This window comes from Mytilus galloprovincialis, chromosome 10 (assembly GCF_965363235.1).
Source record: "Mytilus galloprovincialis chromosome 10, xbMytGall1.hap1.1, whole genome shotgun sequence".
NCBI lineage: Eukaryota > Metazoa > Mollusca > Bivalvia > Mytilida > Mytilidae > Mytilus > Mytilus galloprovincialis.
This window is the reverse complement of record NC_134847.1, coordinates 5,783,602-5,800,240: the sequence shown is the minus strand read 5'-3', so window position 1 is coordinate 5,800,240 and position 16,639 is coordinate 5,783,602. Positions and strand designations below refer to the sequence as shown.

The 16,639-nt window shown below is 31.8% G+C and overlaps 1 protein-coding gene and 1 long non-coding RNA gene across 2 annotated transcripts in view; both read left to right on the top strand.

The window, feature by feature from the left end:
* Nucleotides 1-16,639, top strand: part of LOC143049714 (uncharacterized) — a 74,480-nt gene that overhangs the window by 31,653 nt on the left and 26,188 nt on the right. Inside the window, exon 3 of the mRNA XM_076223388.1 lies at nt 10,641-10,683. Within this exon, the coding sequence (XP_076079503.1) occupies nt 10,641-10,683 (43 nt within the window). The remainder of the gene's footprint in view (nt 1-10,640; nt 10,684-16,639) is intronic.
* LOC143049702 (uncharacterized) lies at nt 2,789-8,889 on the top strand. The gene is made up of 3 exons (XR_012970291.1): nt 2,789-3,297; nt 7,143-7,230; nt 8,159-8,889. It is a non-coding gene; the product is annotated as an uncharacterized LOC143049702 (long non-coding RNA).

Sequence of the window (16,639 nt, the reverse complement as noted above, 5' to 3'; positions counted from 1 at the left end):
GACAAAAAGTCACAAATAATATGTTGACAATTGTCTGAATATGTAAGAGAAATATCATGAAATATTTACTTTTCAATACATATATCCATATTAAAGTTTAGGAAATGTGTCATTATATTTGAAAAATAAAGATTTATTTAGTTTTAATCGTGCAAAATAAAAATTTCTTGGCACCATGAAGCCATTTTAGTGGCAAGCCACTTTGACATTTTGTTTTTTTTTAACAATTATTTAATCATCTTTATTATTTTTTGATAAATGTTGTTGACAAAGTTGGTTTATATACAATAGTTCAAGAAAAATACAAAAATATTTTTGTAGATTGAATAAGCGTTTTTTATTCAAAGAAAATAATCAGAAAAAAAAATTGTGACTTTTTGTCCTGTGACTTTTTGTCCGTGACTTTTTGTCTGTGACTTTTTGTCCTGTGACTTTCTGTCCTACATTCCAGAATTATATGTCTCTTTTAACGTGTTATCAAATTAAAATGAAGAAATAGGCTCAAAACCGCATTTTTTAAAGATATTTTTTTTCAACCCCAAAATAGAGAAGGGACTATCGTGCAGACGAGAAGATTAACTTGCTTTTCTATATTAACAAGGATATTAAATCAAATTCATCAATTTATTTGAACATATAGGAACCAAATCACGAAACAAATAAACCGGAAATTGGCCATACCTATTAAGTAAGTGGACAAATAAGCAAGGATAATGTTTTTATAATTGTTCAAATATATAAGAAAAAGTTTGAAACAAATTCACATTAATTACTTTTTTATCAGTTTAGGTAATTCTTTTTTAGCCTAGCGATGAAGCCATATACATAGCCATTTTAACTAATTGATTTATTATTCTTTGAAGAAAGAAAAAATATATTTTAGATAACCATTTCCTTTATATTCAATGGAACAAGAAGCGAATTTGTCAGCAAACTAGAGTAACTATATTAAGAAATAGCGACGTCGTTACAGGTCTTCTTCTGACCGGCATTAAAACCTTAGTAGAAGGATAGTGGAACGTCCATTGGGCTGTGCTCAGCCACGTACGAATGGGGATCCTTGCAACAACCCTTCGAGTGGACTGTATTAGCCGTGTGTAGAAATACCGCAAAGGACTTCTTAGTACAAAAGGAAGTAAGTTTTTGCACTAAGGACATTAAAACGATGTTATAAGACCCCAAAGAACATGGAGGATATGAGTAAATAAATTTATAAAGTTTGGTGTCATTCAAAAGATGTTAAATAACTTTTTAATCTGCGCGTGCCACTCGGCACGTTACCAACGGCTTATTGCAAATTCGGAATTTCCCAATCATCATGTTCAATCAACCTTATCCAAAAAACAATTGTCTCTTGATCGTTACTAATTAATTAATTAATGGTGGTTGTTGAATAAACTAACGGTTTAGCGTGGTATAATTTCAAGTTGGTGAAAAAGAGAATACAAGTCATAACTGTCGTCTATGAAAGATAACTTTATTACTGATGTCAAGCAAGGACGTTTGTTAGTTATAGGTCGTTATGTCAAGGTCTTTAGTGCACTTTTTTGTTCTTAGTGCACTAAGGAGGTCCTTTATGGTATTTCTACGGAACCCGGCTGTATTAGTAGCCTGGTATAGTGCCAATTTTCTGTCCATTCCTTTTCAGTGGCAGTCGAAAATATTCCGACCGTATTACGGGCGGTCTCAATTACAAGACCTCACCTATCGTATTTATTGTTAATTTTGTTAATTTGTTTTCTTCCGGAACATACATGTACATCATTTTTTTAGTACTGTTTAGGCGCACACGGTATTAATCAGTATTTGACAATAGGGAATGACCGAGTATCTCCAACATTCGCTTGTCTCTTGAAGGATCAATTTTGAATTTCTGCCATCCGCACCAATCATGTATATTTACGATGTAATTTGTTAAATGTGGTAGTTTGGCAATATATGTAAATCAAAGTAAGCAATATACAACAGGCAGAAGATCTGTATTTGTAAATTGGTATTTTGATATCACCTGATAAGAAGTGTCTCTCTGAAATTTTCTGAAAACTTACACACACATAATCTGCCTTTTTTTCGTATGGTTATGAGATCTATAGGAATATAGAGCTATAGGCCCAATCGCATGCAAGTCTTTGCAAATTACATATTTTGGTATGCTATAGTTGATTTTTTTTATAGACTACTAGTCATTTGGTAGGATTTTTTTTTTTTACATGCGGATTGACTTGAGTGTGATAATAGATGTATCTTTTGTGCTGCATTTAACAATTATTTACAACCATGCTGCATGATACACATTCATCACTATACCGCATCTAAATAAAGCTTTCTTGTTAAAAAATAAGGAGTTGTATTAAAATATTTAAATGATTCGTAATGAGACGTACAACTATCGACCAGAATTTAAAATACCTGATATAAGATTTGTGACTTTCTTACTTTCTTCATTCAGAGTGATCGTAAATTAATCAGATAAGCTGGAGGAGGGGTGGGGCTTTATATTAAAAGAAAAGAAAATAGCACTAGCTTTTTGTGATAAATATATATAATACATTCACAGTAGCAGACATAGATCATACGAGAAAATAAGCTCTTCAAAGCTCTGTCAGATCCCGGCACTTTTAACTGTTTCTTGACGCGTGCAAAAAAAAAAAAAAAAAATGCAGTACCGGGTTACAGGTACTCATTGACAAATTATCATCTTTCGATTAAATGATCTTTTAAAAATCTATAGAAGAAGAAAAAGAAGAAGATGTGTATATATGTCTCTGTTTAAAGTTATAAAATCTAAATGTTAAGTGATCTAAAATGTTCATTACCAATGAGTATTTTCGATTTTTCTGTGAGTCTAAGGTCGTCTAAAAGTATATTATACATGTGTATTTGGCTACTGACTGCATAGTAAACTATTTATGTACCTATAAGGGGGGTCTGAGCGGGACGTGGGATTGTCGAGGCGGATTTTATAAGCGTGACACATGAAAGTCAAATTATTGTGCCGTGAAAACGGGAAAAGAAGTTTAGCGGGACGCGGGAAATTACAAAAATATCAGAATTGCTTACTTTCATAGTGTAAGCGGGATGCGGGAATCTAAAAAAAAAAGTAACTAAGCGGGATCCGTCAACAAAACCCCCAATGAGACCCCCATAAGTTGTGGCTTATTTTGGTCTTTTAAGTTAGTTTCTCTCCCCTACATTACTTGATCGTTTTTGTAAAACAACAACACTCGAGGTCTGACAGTATTTTACCAAGAAATGGACAAAATATTCAGAAAGAAGGCTTAGAAAATTTAAATATTGGTATGCACACATGCTAACCTGTTAGCACAGACAATAATATTTTTGTTAACGCGCCAAACTCGTTTCTTCCACAGTGCGACAATCTTTAGCCAAAAAATTATGTTGATCGTGGTGAAAACCTACTGTAGTCCAAATAGTTATGACGTCTTGTAAGGCTATTTTATTATTGGAAATTGGGAATGTGTCAAAGAGATAACAACCTGACCAAAGAGCAGATAACAGCCAAAGGTCACCAATGGGTCTTCAATGCAACCAGAAAATCCCACAACCTGAGACTGGGGTGGATCCAGCCATTTAAAGAAGGGGTTCCTAACCCAGGACATATGGGGGGGGGGGGGGTTCGAACTATATTCCCCATTCAAATGCATTGATCGTCAAAAATAAAAGGGGGGTTCCAACCTTCGAACCCCCTGGATCTGTGTCTGTGAGCTAGCCTTAGCTTGCCATTGAAAGCTTGCCATTAAACAAAAATGTATACTAGTTGAGTGATAATGATAATGGACCTCAAACTCCTCAATATAAAGTAAGAAACTAAAATAAAAATCATACAGAGGTCACAATGGCCATAACTTCTGGCTCCTGACATGTAGAAAAGTGCAAAATGCAGTGGGGTTAAAAGCCTTTTCTGTAAATTCCTGAAATTACAATTATATAAATCATCTCACATCTTTGTGCATTTCTTAAAATTGGTCATATTAATAAATGCGTGCAATATCTTCAGAAAATTTTAATATATAGGCTTTTAGAAGTCAAATCTTGTGCATGATTATCATCATGATTATACTCACACAATTAACACATGTGGTTCTCAAGACTAAGGGACAACATCAAAAGATCGATGTAGGATAAAAAACTTAAACCGAATAGTTTGGGGGTGGGGGGGGGGGGGGGGGGGGGGGGTCAGCAAATTAAGTTAAGAAGGGGGGTAGGGGGGTCAGCAAAAAAACTATGTGAATTAAGTTTTTTATCCTACATTGAACTTTTGATGTCGTCCCTAAGAGCTGTCTATGCTATTTATGACAACATTTTTAGGTTTTTAAGCATAAATATAGTGGGTCAGGATCTGCCAACTCTCACTGACTGACTGAGCACATGAATTTAACACTACTTTTTTGGTGATGTTGTTTTTGCTAAGTGTTTTGTTTTGTTTTTCTTTTCTGCATCTTGTGTTTTGCCTTGGCATTGTCAGTTTCTCTTTGTTTTTTTTGTTATGTTAAATAACAAGAGAGAAAAGACAAAAAAAAAATATGTGAAAAAATTGGCTTAGTTCAGTAGATATTAAAGTCATAAGAAACCTCAAATTAAAAAAAATAATGCATATTTTTTTTATAACTCAATGGATAGTTTTCATTATAAAACTTATGTACATAAACTTTTTTCTGAAGAAAATTCTTTAATTTATTCATATTTAGAAGAAGTTTACTTTATTTTAATTGCTTCCTTCCAGGAAGCAATTCCACTGACATATTTTCCATATGCAAAGTCAGTGGTCTCGCTAGCCCAAAATAGAAGGGCGCCGCGCCCTGGGTGCCCTCATCCGCGCCCTGGGTGCCTTCATCCGCGCCCTTCTGCCCTGACGTCTTTTTCCAAAATTATCTTGTGCCGTTTTGGTAAAATTTTGTTTCATCGATTTCTGATCTCCAAGTTAATTACATATATGACACCTGTGTGATTGCCCCCAGGTTAATCATGTCATTACAATCAATTACAATGATAAAGACTTCTTCAAAGGTGTTAATAACTAGGTAATTTAATTAGGACAATGTATCTTTTTGTCATACTTTTGATGAATGTGTCATCGAGTGTGTTTAGCTTGGGTCGGCATTTTCGATCTCCAAGTCACAATGGAAGAGCGTATATAAATGAAGACTTTCATGACTTTAGAATTGAATTTAAGTCATCAATAAAACTATGCCTTTACAGAAATGCCTTCCATCTAAACTTGTTAGCGACAAGCACAGTTTTTTTAAATTAACTCAAACGTGGTGGAAATTGATTTTGGAGTTACTTCCCCTGTTTTAGCTTATTACAAATTTGTGCTCTAAAAATATTATCTAGTATCAAAAAAAGGAATAAATAACCAATTGAATATATAATAACATAATAATGTTACCTTAAAGATATTAACTGTCTTTGAACATATTAAAAAATATATATTGCAATTTCTACTTGATAATTATACTTTTAGCAATCCATGTTCTAAACATTGTTAAATTAGTAATGCTCTTGGTTTCTAATGTGTTAAAAGCTATAATTCCTATATAGAAAAAAAAACCCACATATAATGGGTAGAGTGACGTTAAACTGTTAAAACATAATATGTTGATGAAAATGTACTATATCATTCACAATTACACAAACAATGAAATAAAGACTATAGATGAAAAGCATCTTTATTAAAAAAAAAAACATATACAGTAAAAAAAAAAAAGAGATTCGTTAACTCGTGATACACACAGAAACGTAGACAAAAAAAATGAGCAGTGCCTTTTCTTATCATAAAAAGTGCCCTGCCCTCCACTGGCACCCTGCCCCTTTTGATTTCTAGCTAGAGCACTGAAAGTGACCTCAGTGTGACCCATCTCGTAAAAATCCGGTGATCGCAATACGCATGGATGTCCTTAAAATAAACTATTATCTGAATTTACATGTTAAACACGTGCTCAATTTGCATGCTTTTTTGTTGATTGTTGACAAACAGGTGACAATCATTAAACTTTGGCTTCAAAACAAGAACTTTAATTACCTGCCATATTTTCCCAACAACACTGACCGATTGAAACATTTTTTTTTACTATAAAACGAAATTTATGCGAAAAAAATGGAAAATTCTTGAATAGAAGACTAAGTTTATGATGTTTGTATGCATTGGTTCAAGAATTGGAGGAAGATTATTTTTCATCGGTTACTCGTTTCTTATGACTTTAAAGACAGAGAAAACAAATAGCTAAATAAGAAAAAGAAAATTCCTTTTCTACAGTCAAATGGTCAATTGTCTGACAATCTAGAAGATAGCCTGATTTGCTTTAATTCTCCTGAATTCTAGCAGGTACTTTATTCCAACTTTTTTAATTCAAACAAACCATGTCTTAGATAGTCTTGGAATTAGAATACATTAATCATAAAATTTTCATAATACTTGAATTTTGGTAGTGTCTCTTTTTCTATTCTAGAGTTATATTCTTTAAAAATGGAAAAATAATAAATTTTTCGTTTTCTGTCCTCTAACTTAAGTTTACCTCAACCAAATTTTATTAAACTTTAAAACAATACTTTTTACCACAAAATCAGATCAATTTCAAATTTTGGTAGTAAATCTTTTACCGTTCTTCAGTTATGTTCCTTTAAAACTTTGAATAATTAATACAATGTAATATGCAAGCTGGAGTATCATCCCCTATTTATCATGTATATTTTTGTATAAGATGCAGAGTTAAGGAACTTTAGTTGTTGGAAAGTTATTTAAAATCTGTCCATTTTCAAACTTTGAAAGGTTTTAGAAATTTATTTGTTAAAAAATCACAGCCTTAAAATTGTAATCAAGATATCTCTAAATGGAGCCAAATTATCTTCATGTTTTATGTCAATGAATACCATTGTGTGTGCATGTCCTTTTTTTTTGAGGGGGGAGGGGTCTAATTTGCGCAGTGCTCATAGTTTTTCTAGTTGATTTTTAAAATTCATTTAAAGCATAAAGACCAGCTAAAAGGGCAACAAGCTTATCAAGCACTCATGGTACAGATTTTTATTAAACACACATTAATATACATCATGTACATTAAACAGCAAAAAAAATATTGATGCAAGATGTCATTCAATAATAACTTTTACTCTTTTATGTATAGGACAAGAACTATAGAAGATACAGAGAAATTATAAACAGCAGAAATGATAGACAATTTAAAATTTGCAGAAGCCAACTAAACGTAAATGGTAAGGGCGCCACTTTTGTTTTTAAAAAAGTTATTGAACTTGAAAGATGATTTTCATTATTACTATAAAAATTAAAAGATGTGGTATATTAGATATGAAAACTATTGATCATGGCTTTAAGAAAGCAATAGTAGGCCTGTGACGATCTTCAATAATGAGAAAATCCATACCCTATAGTCAAAGTAGGCAGCTATAAAAGACCCTCAGATGAAAATTGAAACAATCCAAACTGTAAAACTAATTGCCTAGTTTATAACAAAATAAATTACAAAATATAAATATGACCAGTATGAAACAACAACAACAACCACTAAATTTAAGTGTCTGAGTAAACTGACAAAAACTACAGGCTCCGAACTTTGGACAGGCACAATTGGAATATATGGCAAGATTATATAAAAATAAGATGTGGCATGATTGCCAATAAGACAACTCTCCACCAGACAACTAATGATGTAAATTTCCTGCAAACACAGACTGGACTACTGTAAACCAACTAATTTTTCGTGAATACTTTATTTTTGTGTTTTATACTTTCTAGTCGACATCGAAGCTATTTATTTTTCACAATTTTTAAGTTTACTTAATGTATTTTAATAAGGGAAGATACATATGAAAAACATTCGCGACGAGTTATATGCGCGTTATATTTCTAAATGCGAAAATAAATTGCTTGTGAAAATAAATCGCTCGCGAAAATAAGTTGGTTTACAGTTAGCAAGAAATTTATACATTTCCCTAAATTGAAATGACACAAAGTTTTAAGTACTCACAGTAACTGACAGCTTAAGTTAGAAATCCATAAAAACTAATGCAAGAAAAGAAAGGAAATATATTTAAAATGTTAATAAACATGACAAAATAAACTTTTTTTGCTGTTTCTCTCTCCATTTATAACATTTTATTTGTTTATTTTGTGTATTTATAGGTTATCAGACATCTTTGTTTTCATGACCAATAGGTCATTACTGAAGAGGAAATTGAACTGGAATTTGTGGTTTCCTGCAAAAAAAGAAATAGGAAATTTTATCATAATCACATGATAATGGCCTTCAACAAAATGGAGTTCTATCATAGATACACAAAAACACTATTGTATAAAAGCAACAACATATTATATATATTAGTCGAAAGAAAGGAGAAATGCAGAAAAAGTACTATTTTGTTGTTGAAAAAAGGAACACCAGTTTTATCCACTCATTTACATTGCTCCCTCATATCAAATATACAGAAGAAGATCATTGAAGAACAATTTGCAAAAATGTTTCTCTTAGAATTGAAGGAAAATATTAGTGAATGGAATTATGTATTCACTGAATTCTTACGAGTGGATTGAATAACTACACAAGCTGAAACAGAAGAAAATTTTAATTTAAAATAACAGGAAAAGTGTTTATTTTATTATTTAATCTGCAAATATAAACAAATTCTTTAGAACACTACAAATGGTATGACATTCAAATTGGTTGCTTATTAATGTATTGTGTTGAAACAATTACAAAGAAAACAGAATCCTTTGGTACAATTTTTTTTTATAAATCAAAGTTAAAGTTATATAAAAAGTATGAACAATACCTAGACCTAAACAGTCAGACTGTATTAATTTTCAATGTCATTAAAATGTTGAGTCAAACATTTATTAAAGTTTTAAATATCATTTATATCAATCATGTCAATTATTCAGTCTTGTAAAAATCATATTCATACTGTTTGTATGCATGGTATAGTGAAGAAATTTTTAACAATTTAAAAATAAGGGAAAACATTTCCTTAAGGGAAATTTGATGTTCAGAAATTTCCTTCGAGGAAATTTGAAGAAGAATGATTTCCTTAGAGGAAATTTGTTGTCTTGAATTTTCCCTTAAGGAAAAGTGTTTGTCAACAATTTCCTTACAGGAAAAAGTATTTCCTCCAAGGAAAATTTGAAGCTACAAATTTCCTCACAGGAAAAAGTATTTCCTCAAAGGAAAATTTAAAGCCGCAAATTTCCTCTAAGGAAATAGAATTTCCTCAAAGGAAAATTTGATGCCGCAAATTTCCTCAAAGGAAAAAGAATTTCCTCAAAGGAAAAAGAATTTCCTCAAAGGAAATATTTATGCAGCAAATTCCCTAAGGGAAATCTTTTTCCCTTGAGGAAAAAACAATTTCCCTTGAGGAAAAATCTTTTTCCTTTAGGGAAATTTGATTTCCCTTGAGGAAAACTACATTTCCTCTGAGGAAATTGTTGAAAAAAGGGGCATAACTTTTTCAACAGTGGTGCTAGAGCCAAAAAATTTTAGGACAAATATCAGGGAACCAATACCAACCAAGTTATCAACTTCGTTTTGACTTAACTTCAAAAATTAAGGTGACAACTTTTGCACTCAGCGGAATTGCAAACTTGTCCCGGAGACTGTTATAACATCACAACAAAGAAAAACATACGATAAAATATCAATTGGCAGACTTAACTCAATCAAAAAACGTATGATTAAACAATGAACTATATTTGCTGTGGGGAATATTTGCAAGGTGGGCATATCTTGTCTTGTATGTTTCATCTATTCAATAACTCATTTTCATGGCTCAGAGTCAACGTTGAGTTTTTACAGTTAGGTCTGTTTCAGGTATTGTAAGCATTGCACATTTCTGTCAGGCAGGGTTCATCTGACCTTGATTTCATATACTTAGATTATTTATTCAAGGTCAGAAACTGGGGGAATCATATGAACCCCAAATGGAGTGGGACCGAGTGCTTCGAAATTGTAAGCGTCTCCCGCTATAAATGCGTTACCCCTCATAACCCTACTTAGTGTCTTGGTTTTTACGAAAATGCAAAATAAACTCGTACTTTTCAGATCTTTTCATATAAGAAATTGTGAAAAGCGCTATGGAAATGCAAAATCTATAAAGTGTTACTTCCATTATTCATTACATGTATTACTATTGCAGTTAATTTGATATACACAGGCAAATTTCATTTACATCAATTTCACGTGAATTAAAATTCATGTAAATCTCACGTGAATTTCACCTCAAACGAGCTAATACGTGAAACTCACGTGAAATCCACATGTTTATGCGAGTTTCACATTTTCAAATTCAAGTAAAACCATTTTTTTTGTTGAAAAGTTCATGTGAAATTCATGTGAATCTCGTTTCACGTGAAATTCACATGAAAATTTTCATGTGAAATTCACATTAAAATTTTCACGTGAGTTTCATGTATAAGCCGTCGTTTGAGGTGAATCTCGTTTCACGTGAAATTCACATTAAAATTTTCACGTGAGTTTCATGTATAAGCCGTCGTTTGAGGTGAATCTCACGTGAAATTTTTCATGTGAATTTCATGTGAGATTCATGTGAAATTCACGTGAACAAATTTTGCCTGTGTAGTATATAAAAGTGATTTTTTTTTTATATTTATGCAGATTCTGATAACAAAGACTTTAAAGAATCTAAAACTGGATGTGGGTGAGTATATTGTGTTTTATTTTAATTTCTCCCTCGTTGGGAAAATCATGAAGAGCCTATAAAATATACTCACATTTCATTCTATTAGAATTTTTCTAATGAAACTATTTTAAGTGCTGCTGACGACTATATTTTGATACAATTTTAGTCGTTTTGGGGGAGATATTTGTTTTTTTTTTGTCTATTTTTGGACCGTTTTAACCAGAAAGATATTATTTAGCATATAAAGAAATTAATAGAATATTATTGTTATATAATTGAAAAAAATCACGAAGAGGCTATAAAATATACTCGCATATTCTAAATTTCTCGACCTTTTTAACAACAGATATTATTTGGTATATAAAGAAGTCTGTAATATTCAAATAGCAAAACTTATGTACAAAAAGGTAATTCATTGCCCAAATTGTAAGTTAACCCTGATTGTCCTATAACGACGGTTTTAAGATTCTTTGGTAACTTATATATGTTCAAGTACAAGATGAACCATACTATTGTTGATTTGATGGTATCTAAAATCCATGTGTTTGAAGTGATTTATGTTAACAAAGAGTTAAGCCGAATGAATTGTCAATCGAAAATACATAAGTCGTCTTATATATGAGATTCCTTCCCCTAATTAATTAACCTAATTAATTCCATATCTTTTCATCAATAACCGTATTCCATTTAAATTAAATATGTCAGTATTATATATTTTTTTAGCACATCTGCCACAAAGAGCCAATTGTGCGATTATCATTACTTGTCATCCATCGTCAGCTGTCGTCATATGTTGACTTTATAGACCTCTGTTTCTCTGAAACTGCTTGACTAATTGGAACTAAACTTTGCCGAGTTTATTTATGGGGTATTTAGAATAAATTAAAGGCCTGACAATCATACCTGTCAACCTTAATTGCCGTCATGTTTACAAGTAGAAGATATAGAAACTAGAGAGCATTGTCTGTTATCTTGAAAACAGAGAGCATTGTCTATTATCTTGAAAACAGTTTTAGATAGAGAAAATCGGACATTAGCAAAAATGATCAGTGTCTATCTACTGTCCGTTCTACCAAAATTGTCAGACGATTCCTTATAGGAATATTAGCACTTTAATTATTATTTTTTACCATTATATTTCGTATTTGTCTATGATCTTGAAAAGTTTAAAAGAAAGATAGAGAATTTAAAACCAAAACGTGATATGTTTTTACTAGTTTTCTTCGTTGATGCTTATTTTAAAAATGATAATAGATAGATAGAAAGTTTCAATAGCAAACATGGCGGATATCTGTTATGGACACCTTATAAATGTTATCGCACTTTTGTGAAGAATATTATAATGTTTTTTTTTAATTTTTAACCAAAACTAAATCACATAAAGAAAAAGTGTATAAACAGCAAATATAATCAAGACGACAAATAAATCAACACGAACGAAATGGTCTTTTGACTAACTATATGAGCTATTATTCTTTATCATCTTTTGTAATTTATGAGCAAAACTTATAGTACTGCAACTGACATGGAAAAAGACGCTTAGTTAACGAGTTTAATGGTCCGGAATAACACACGGCTGCAAATTGTTTTAAATGATAGAATAATATCTATATTTTAATTTCCGTCGGGTCGTAAAAAGTTTCTATGGTCACATTTTTGTATTTTATCCCTTTAATGGGGGTACCCCACAATTTACGGTTTTGGGTAGTTACCTTAAAATCCAAAAATATATTTTTTGGTTAAATTTCCCGTTATTTTCGTAAATATTTTCTATGCACATATCATCAAGGATCATCGGAATGATGAAGACATAAATATAATACCATCTCCAAGTAAAAACTTTCAAACTTAAAGTTAGCTGTTATTTAGGTAGAAATTTAACGCGTTTTTCTTTGAAAACGAGAAAACATATGATTCAAAAATAGTATTTGACATTTGAGAGGACAAAACATATTATTGCGATACTGCATGCAAATTTTGTTGGGCAAATTCCAAATAATTTTGTCAAAAACTCAAAAATAAAAACATCATTTGTACCTTTTTTAATTACGGAAATTTCCTATCCGTCAATCAGCTCCACCATTTATTTTTTCCTTCACCATCAATTTGATAGTTTCGATGTGATTATGTAGATTTTGTAGGAGAAGTTAATTTATTTTTGAGTGATTTGAATATATATAGTAGTTCTTTCGTGTATTTTCTGTAAATAAGTTATATTTTTAATAAAATTTTGACTTTATATAAAAGTTAACCAAATCCTTCGGATAAGAGTTTTTTCCGGATAATGACTATAGTTGACATTGTGTGAAAATACATTGTATGTCAATGTTTAACCTCAGAGCAATTAATATGCATGCAAGTGGTCGGGGGAAAAGTACTATTGAAGATTCGCAGAGATTTGGTGTGTGACAAGGTGATGCTAAAACCAACTTCTCTTAATATTCTGCCTTCCGTGGGCGAATCATCAGTGATGTTATGAGACTTGCACCAGAAGGGAAAATTGGTGCGTCTTTAAATTAGATTGATTGATTGATTGTTGGTTGCTTAACGTCCAGTGACAAATATGTCATGCATGTTCAGGACGAGAACAAGTTAACAATAAAAACAATAGGTAGGTTTTGTCATAATAGAGGTTTAAGTTGTGCTTATTAATGTGAGTAATCATTTATCCATGCATAACCAAGTACTTATTGAAGTCAACACCTGTGCAATTAAGTAAAACAGTTACTGAAAAATTAGAATTTGAACTTGCTGCCAGTTCATTAATAACGATTGTTAGTGATGTGATTTGTTCTTCCATAAAAAAAAAGCCTTTCTCATGTAGCACATCCTCTATATATACCGATCAATTTTACCCAAGATTTTCTCTGATGCTTACCAAACTGCCAAACTCCAGAACTACATGTAACTAGATATTGTGACACCTTACAATTCAGACACAGTGGGACCAAGGGATATGAAATAAAGAGTTTACCTCTGAACTCAATTTAGGGGATGCCATATCTGCTGCAGGAAAATTGAAGTCTATGTTAAGACTTTCAGAATTACACCAAGGTGTGTCTGAAAATATTAAGGATACATTAAAAAAAGAACAATTACTTCACCCTGCCACCAGTGCTCTTATGAGCTATGTCCTCGTTTTGGTATTTCTATGGAAATCCATAGCTTGTTAATAGATATCGGAAGATGTGGTATGAGTGCCAATGATACAACACACCATCCAAGTCACAATTTATAAAAGTAAACCATTATAAGTCACGGTCCGGTCTTCAACACGGAGCCTAGTCTCAAAAGTTCATTTGTTAGTTAATTGATAAAAATAACACAAAGGCGCTTCTGAACCGTATATTGTCCCTAAAGATAACAAAAATTCGTAAATGGATGGCTATTACAAAATCAATCGTTTCTGTAGCAACATTCGCCCCATTACATTTTGGATTGGCAGTGCAGATACATCATGCATATGCAAATGGGAATATGGGTCACTAACATTGATCGAAACTTTGTACTCACATTTCTTTTGTGTTTCCTATGCAAAGGTAAGACTAAATCTGACGAGTTTGACCGAATCATGACGGTATTTACGCTCCAGATAGCATTTGTACTCAAAAACTGTGTTTGCTTTGAACAAACTCTGTCCTACGCCGAACTTGTTCTTATGAAAAAGGGAAGTGTCTTGTAATACTAATACGCGTACTGAATCCGCATATGATGACTAAGAGATTGATTCATGTCCCTATTTTATGAATACTTGAGCTATTGTGTGTCACTTTTAAAAGTTATATAAGGACCATGACTGATTTTGAATTACAACATTAGAAAATTGGCATTGCATTGTATAATTTTTCATCCTTCCCTTATAAAATTAATGATTTAACTTTTTTACCAGGATTATCCCACTAAAAAAATGTTCATGCACCAAACTGACTTTGTTTTACACTCATTTTTTTTTAAACCTCGCATTCGCCTCGTGTGACTGTAGTATATTTTGTGTTATAACTGCCCTGTCTAGACTTTGCAAATACACAATATGTGTTTATCTATAACTAAATACTAATTTTCACACAATACACAACCTTTAAGATGCAAAATTAAAAACACTGTTTCAGCGCTTGAATTTTGTTTTTTTCAAAGATAGAAAAAATATTGAACTAATTTGATAAACTGGTGTTTTATATTTTAGAAAATATTCTGTAATATACTATAGTGAAATACCATACACAATATGAAAGTTTATGGGTGTGAAAAGGTCAAGGCCACTTCTTCTTTTGCTATGTATTAAATGGAAAAAAATCAGAAGGTTCCAAATCAACGCCATTTTTTAATGGCAGCTTTTCATATAAGTAGTCAAATTTGTCGTTTTAACATCGTTTATACCATATGCTTATGATTGAATCGTTTTTGTAGCATTCTATTGAATAAATATCAGAATATTTCTCCTTTTTGTCCTTGTGGTTGAAATGTTGATATTTTTAGGTCTGACCTTTGACCTCAATTTCACAAAATTGTGACCACTCTGGATTTTTACGACCCAACTTTTCTTATTATACACGTTTTCCTCTTTCCATCGATATATAATTTAGGTGTGTGTTCTTCCGGACCATTAAAGTTTAAAAAAAATGAACTCTGGTTGCAGTACTATTAATACTGGATAGACAAAGACTGTAAACAGCAAAGGTTGATCAGCAAGAAATATCAACAAATAGGTGAAAATATCTGACATTGTCAGTAGAATTATTATAGGTGCTATTGCCCATAGATGGTGATTTCCCCCCATTTTTTTATGAATAGATAAAAAAAAAGTGTAGTACATAAAGAAAAATACAAACACTAAATAATTTTCAGCAAGACAAGATCTACAAAATATGAATTTATTAGAGTTACAAAAAAATTATGAGTTCCTTTAATCGCCGTACAACATGTACAAAGCGTAAAATTAATACAATGTGATTTTGTCCAAATGAAATGGTAGAAGAACATTAAAACGCTTTGAAAATAGAATAAATTTCAACAACGTAAAATTAACGTGAGCACATACGTATGAAATTAAGAAACATGTATTTAATTTTATCGGTTACAGTTTTTCCAAGTAAGAGAAACCAAAATTGTTGTTTTTTTGTCAAATACTGCAATATAATTAACATCAAGAACAAATAAGATTCTGGCTAAATACCCTAAAATATTTGTTTTCATCACAAGTACCAAATAACGAACAGTATTTATCATTAAGACAGTATCGCCACAGCAAAAATAACACAGACACATTAAAGTCAATATGCAGCCTTCAATAAAAGACAGATCTCACATGCTTTTTGTCCTCCGAATCATTTTACATTTTACGTCTTAGAATTGGATAATCAGAAACATTTCAAAACTGATATTCAGATAATTTAATCAAAAACATATCAACCAACTTATTTGGGCTTAGCGGGGGACATGGAAATACTGGGCATCTAACATATACAGTTCTTGTCAGATTTGTATGAAAGAAAACAGATGTGTCCTTGGAAACATTACCGCCGGTTGCGGGATTTTCTTGCTGCAATTTAGACCAATTAATGGCCTTCGGCTGTTATCTGCTATTTGGTCGGGTTGTTGTCTCTTTGACATGATCTTTCTTGCTAAGAAGTTCCTGTATGAAGCCAGTCTCATAATAAAAAAGGGGGGTCAATCGCAACAGCATAGTGTTTTGCACAAAAGCAAACAATTGAATATAAATTCAAACCATAAAACCAATTCTAGGTTTTTTGACTACAGTTATTCTGTGTCAGAAACCTATTATGTGTCAAACATTTAATTACAATCCCAATTCAGACCTGTATAAATTGCTTATATTCGTTATATTGTGTCCATTTTTGCCCCAACTGTTCAGGGTTGGACCTCTGCGGTCGTATCCAGCTGCGCTCAGCGAAGAATTTTCTTACGCAATATTTCATGCAAACTTTTTTCTCACATTAATCAGTTTTCTTTCATT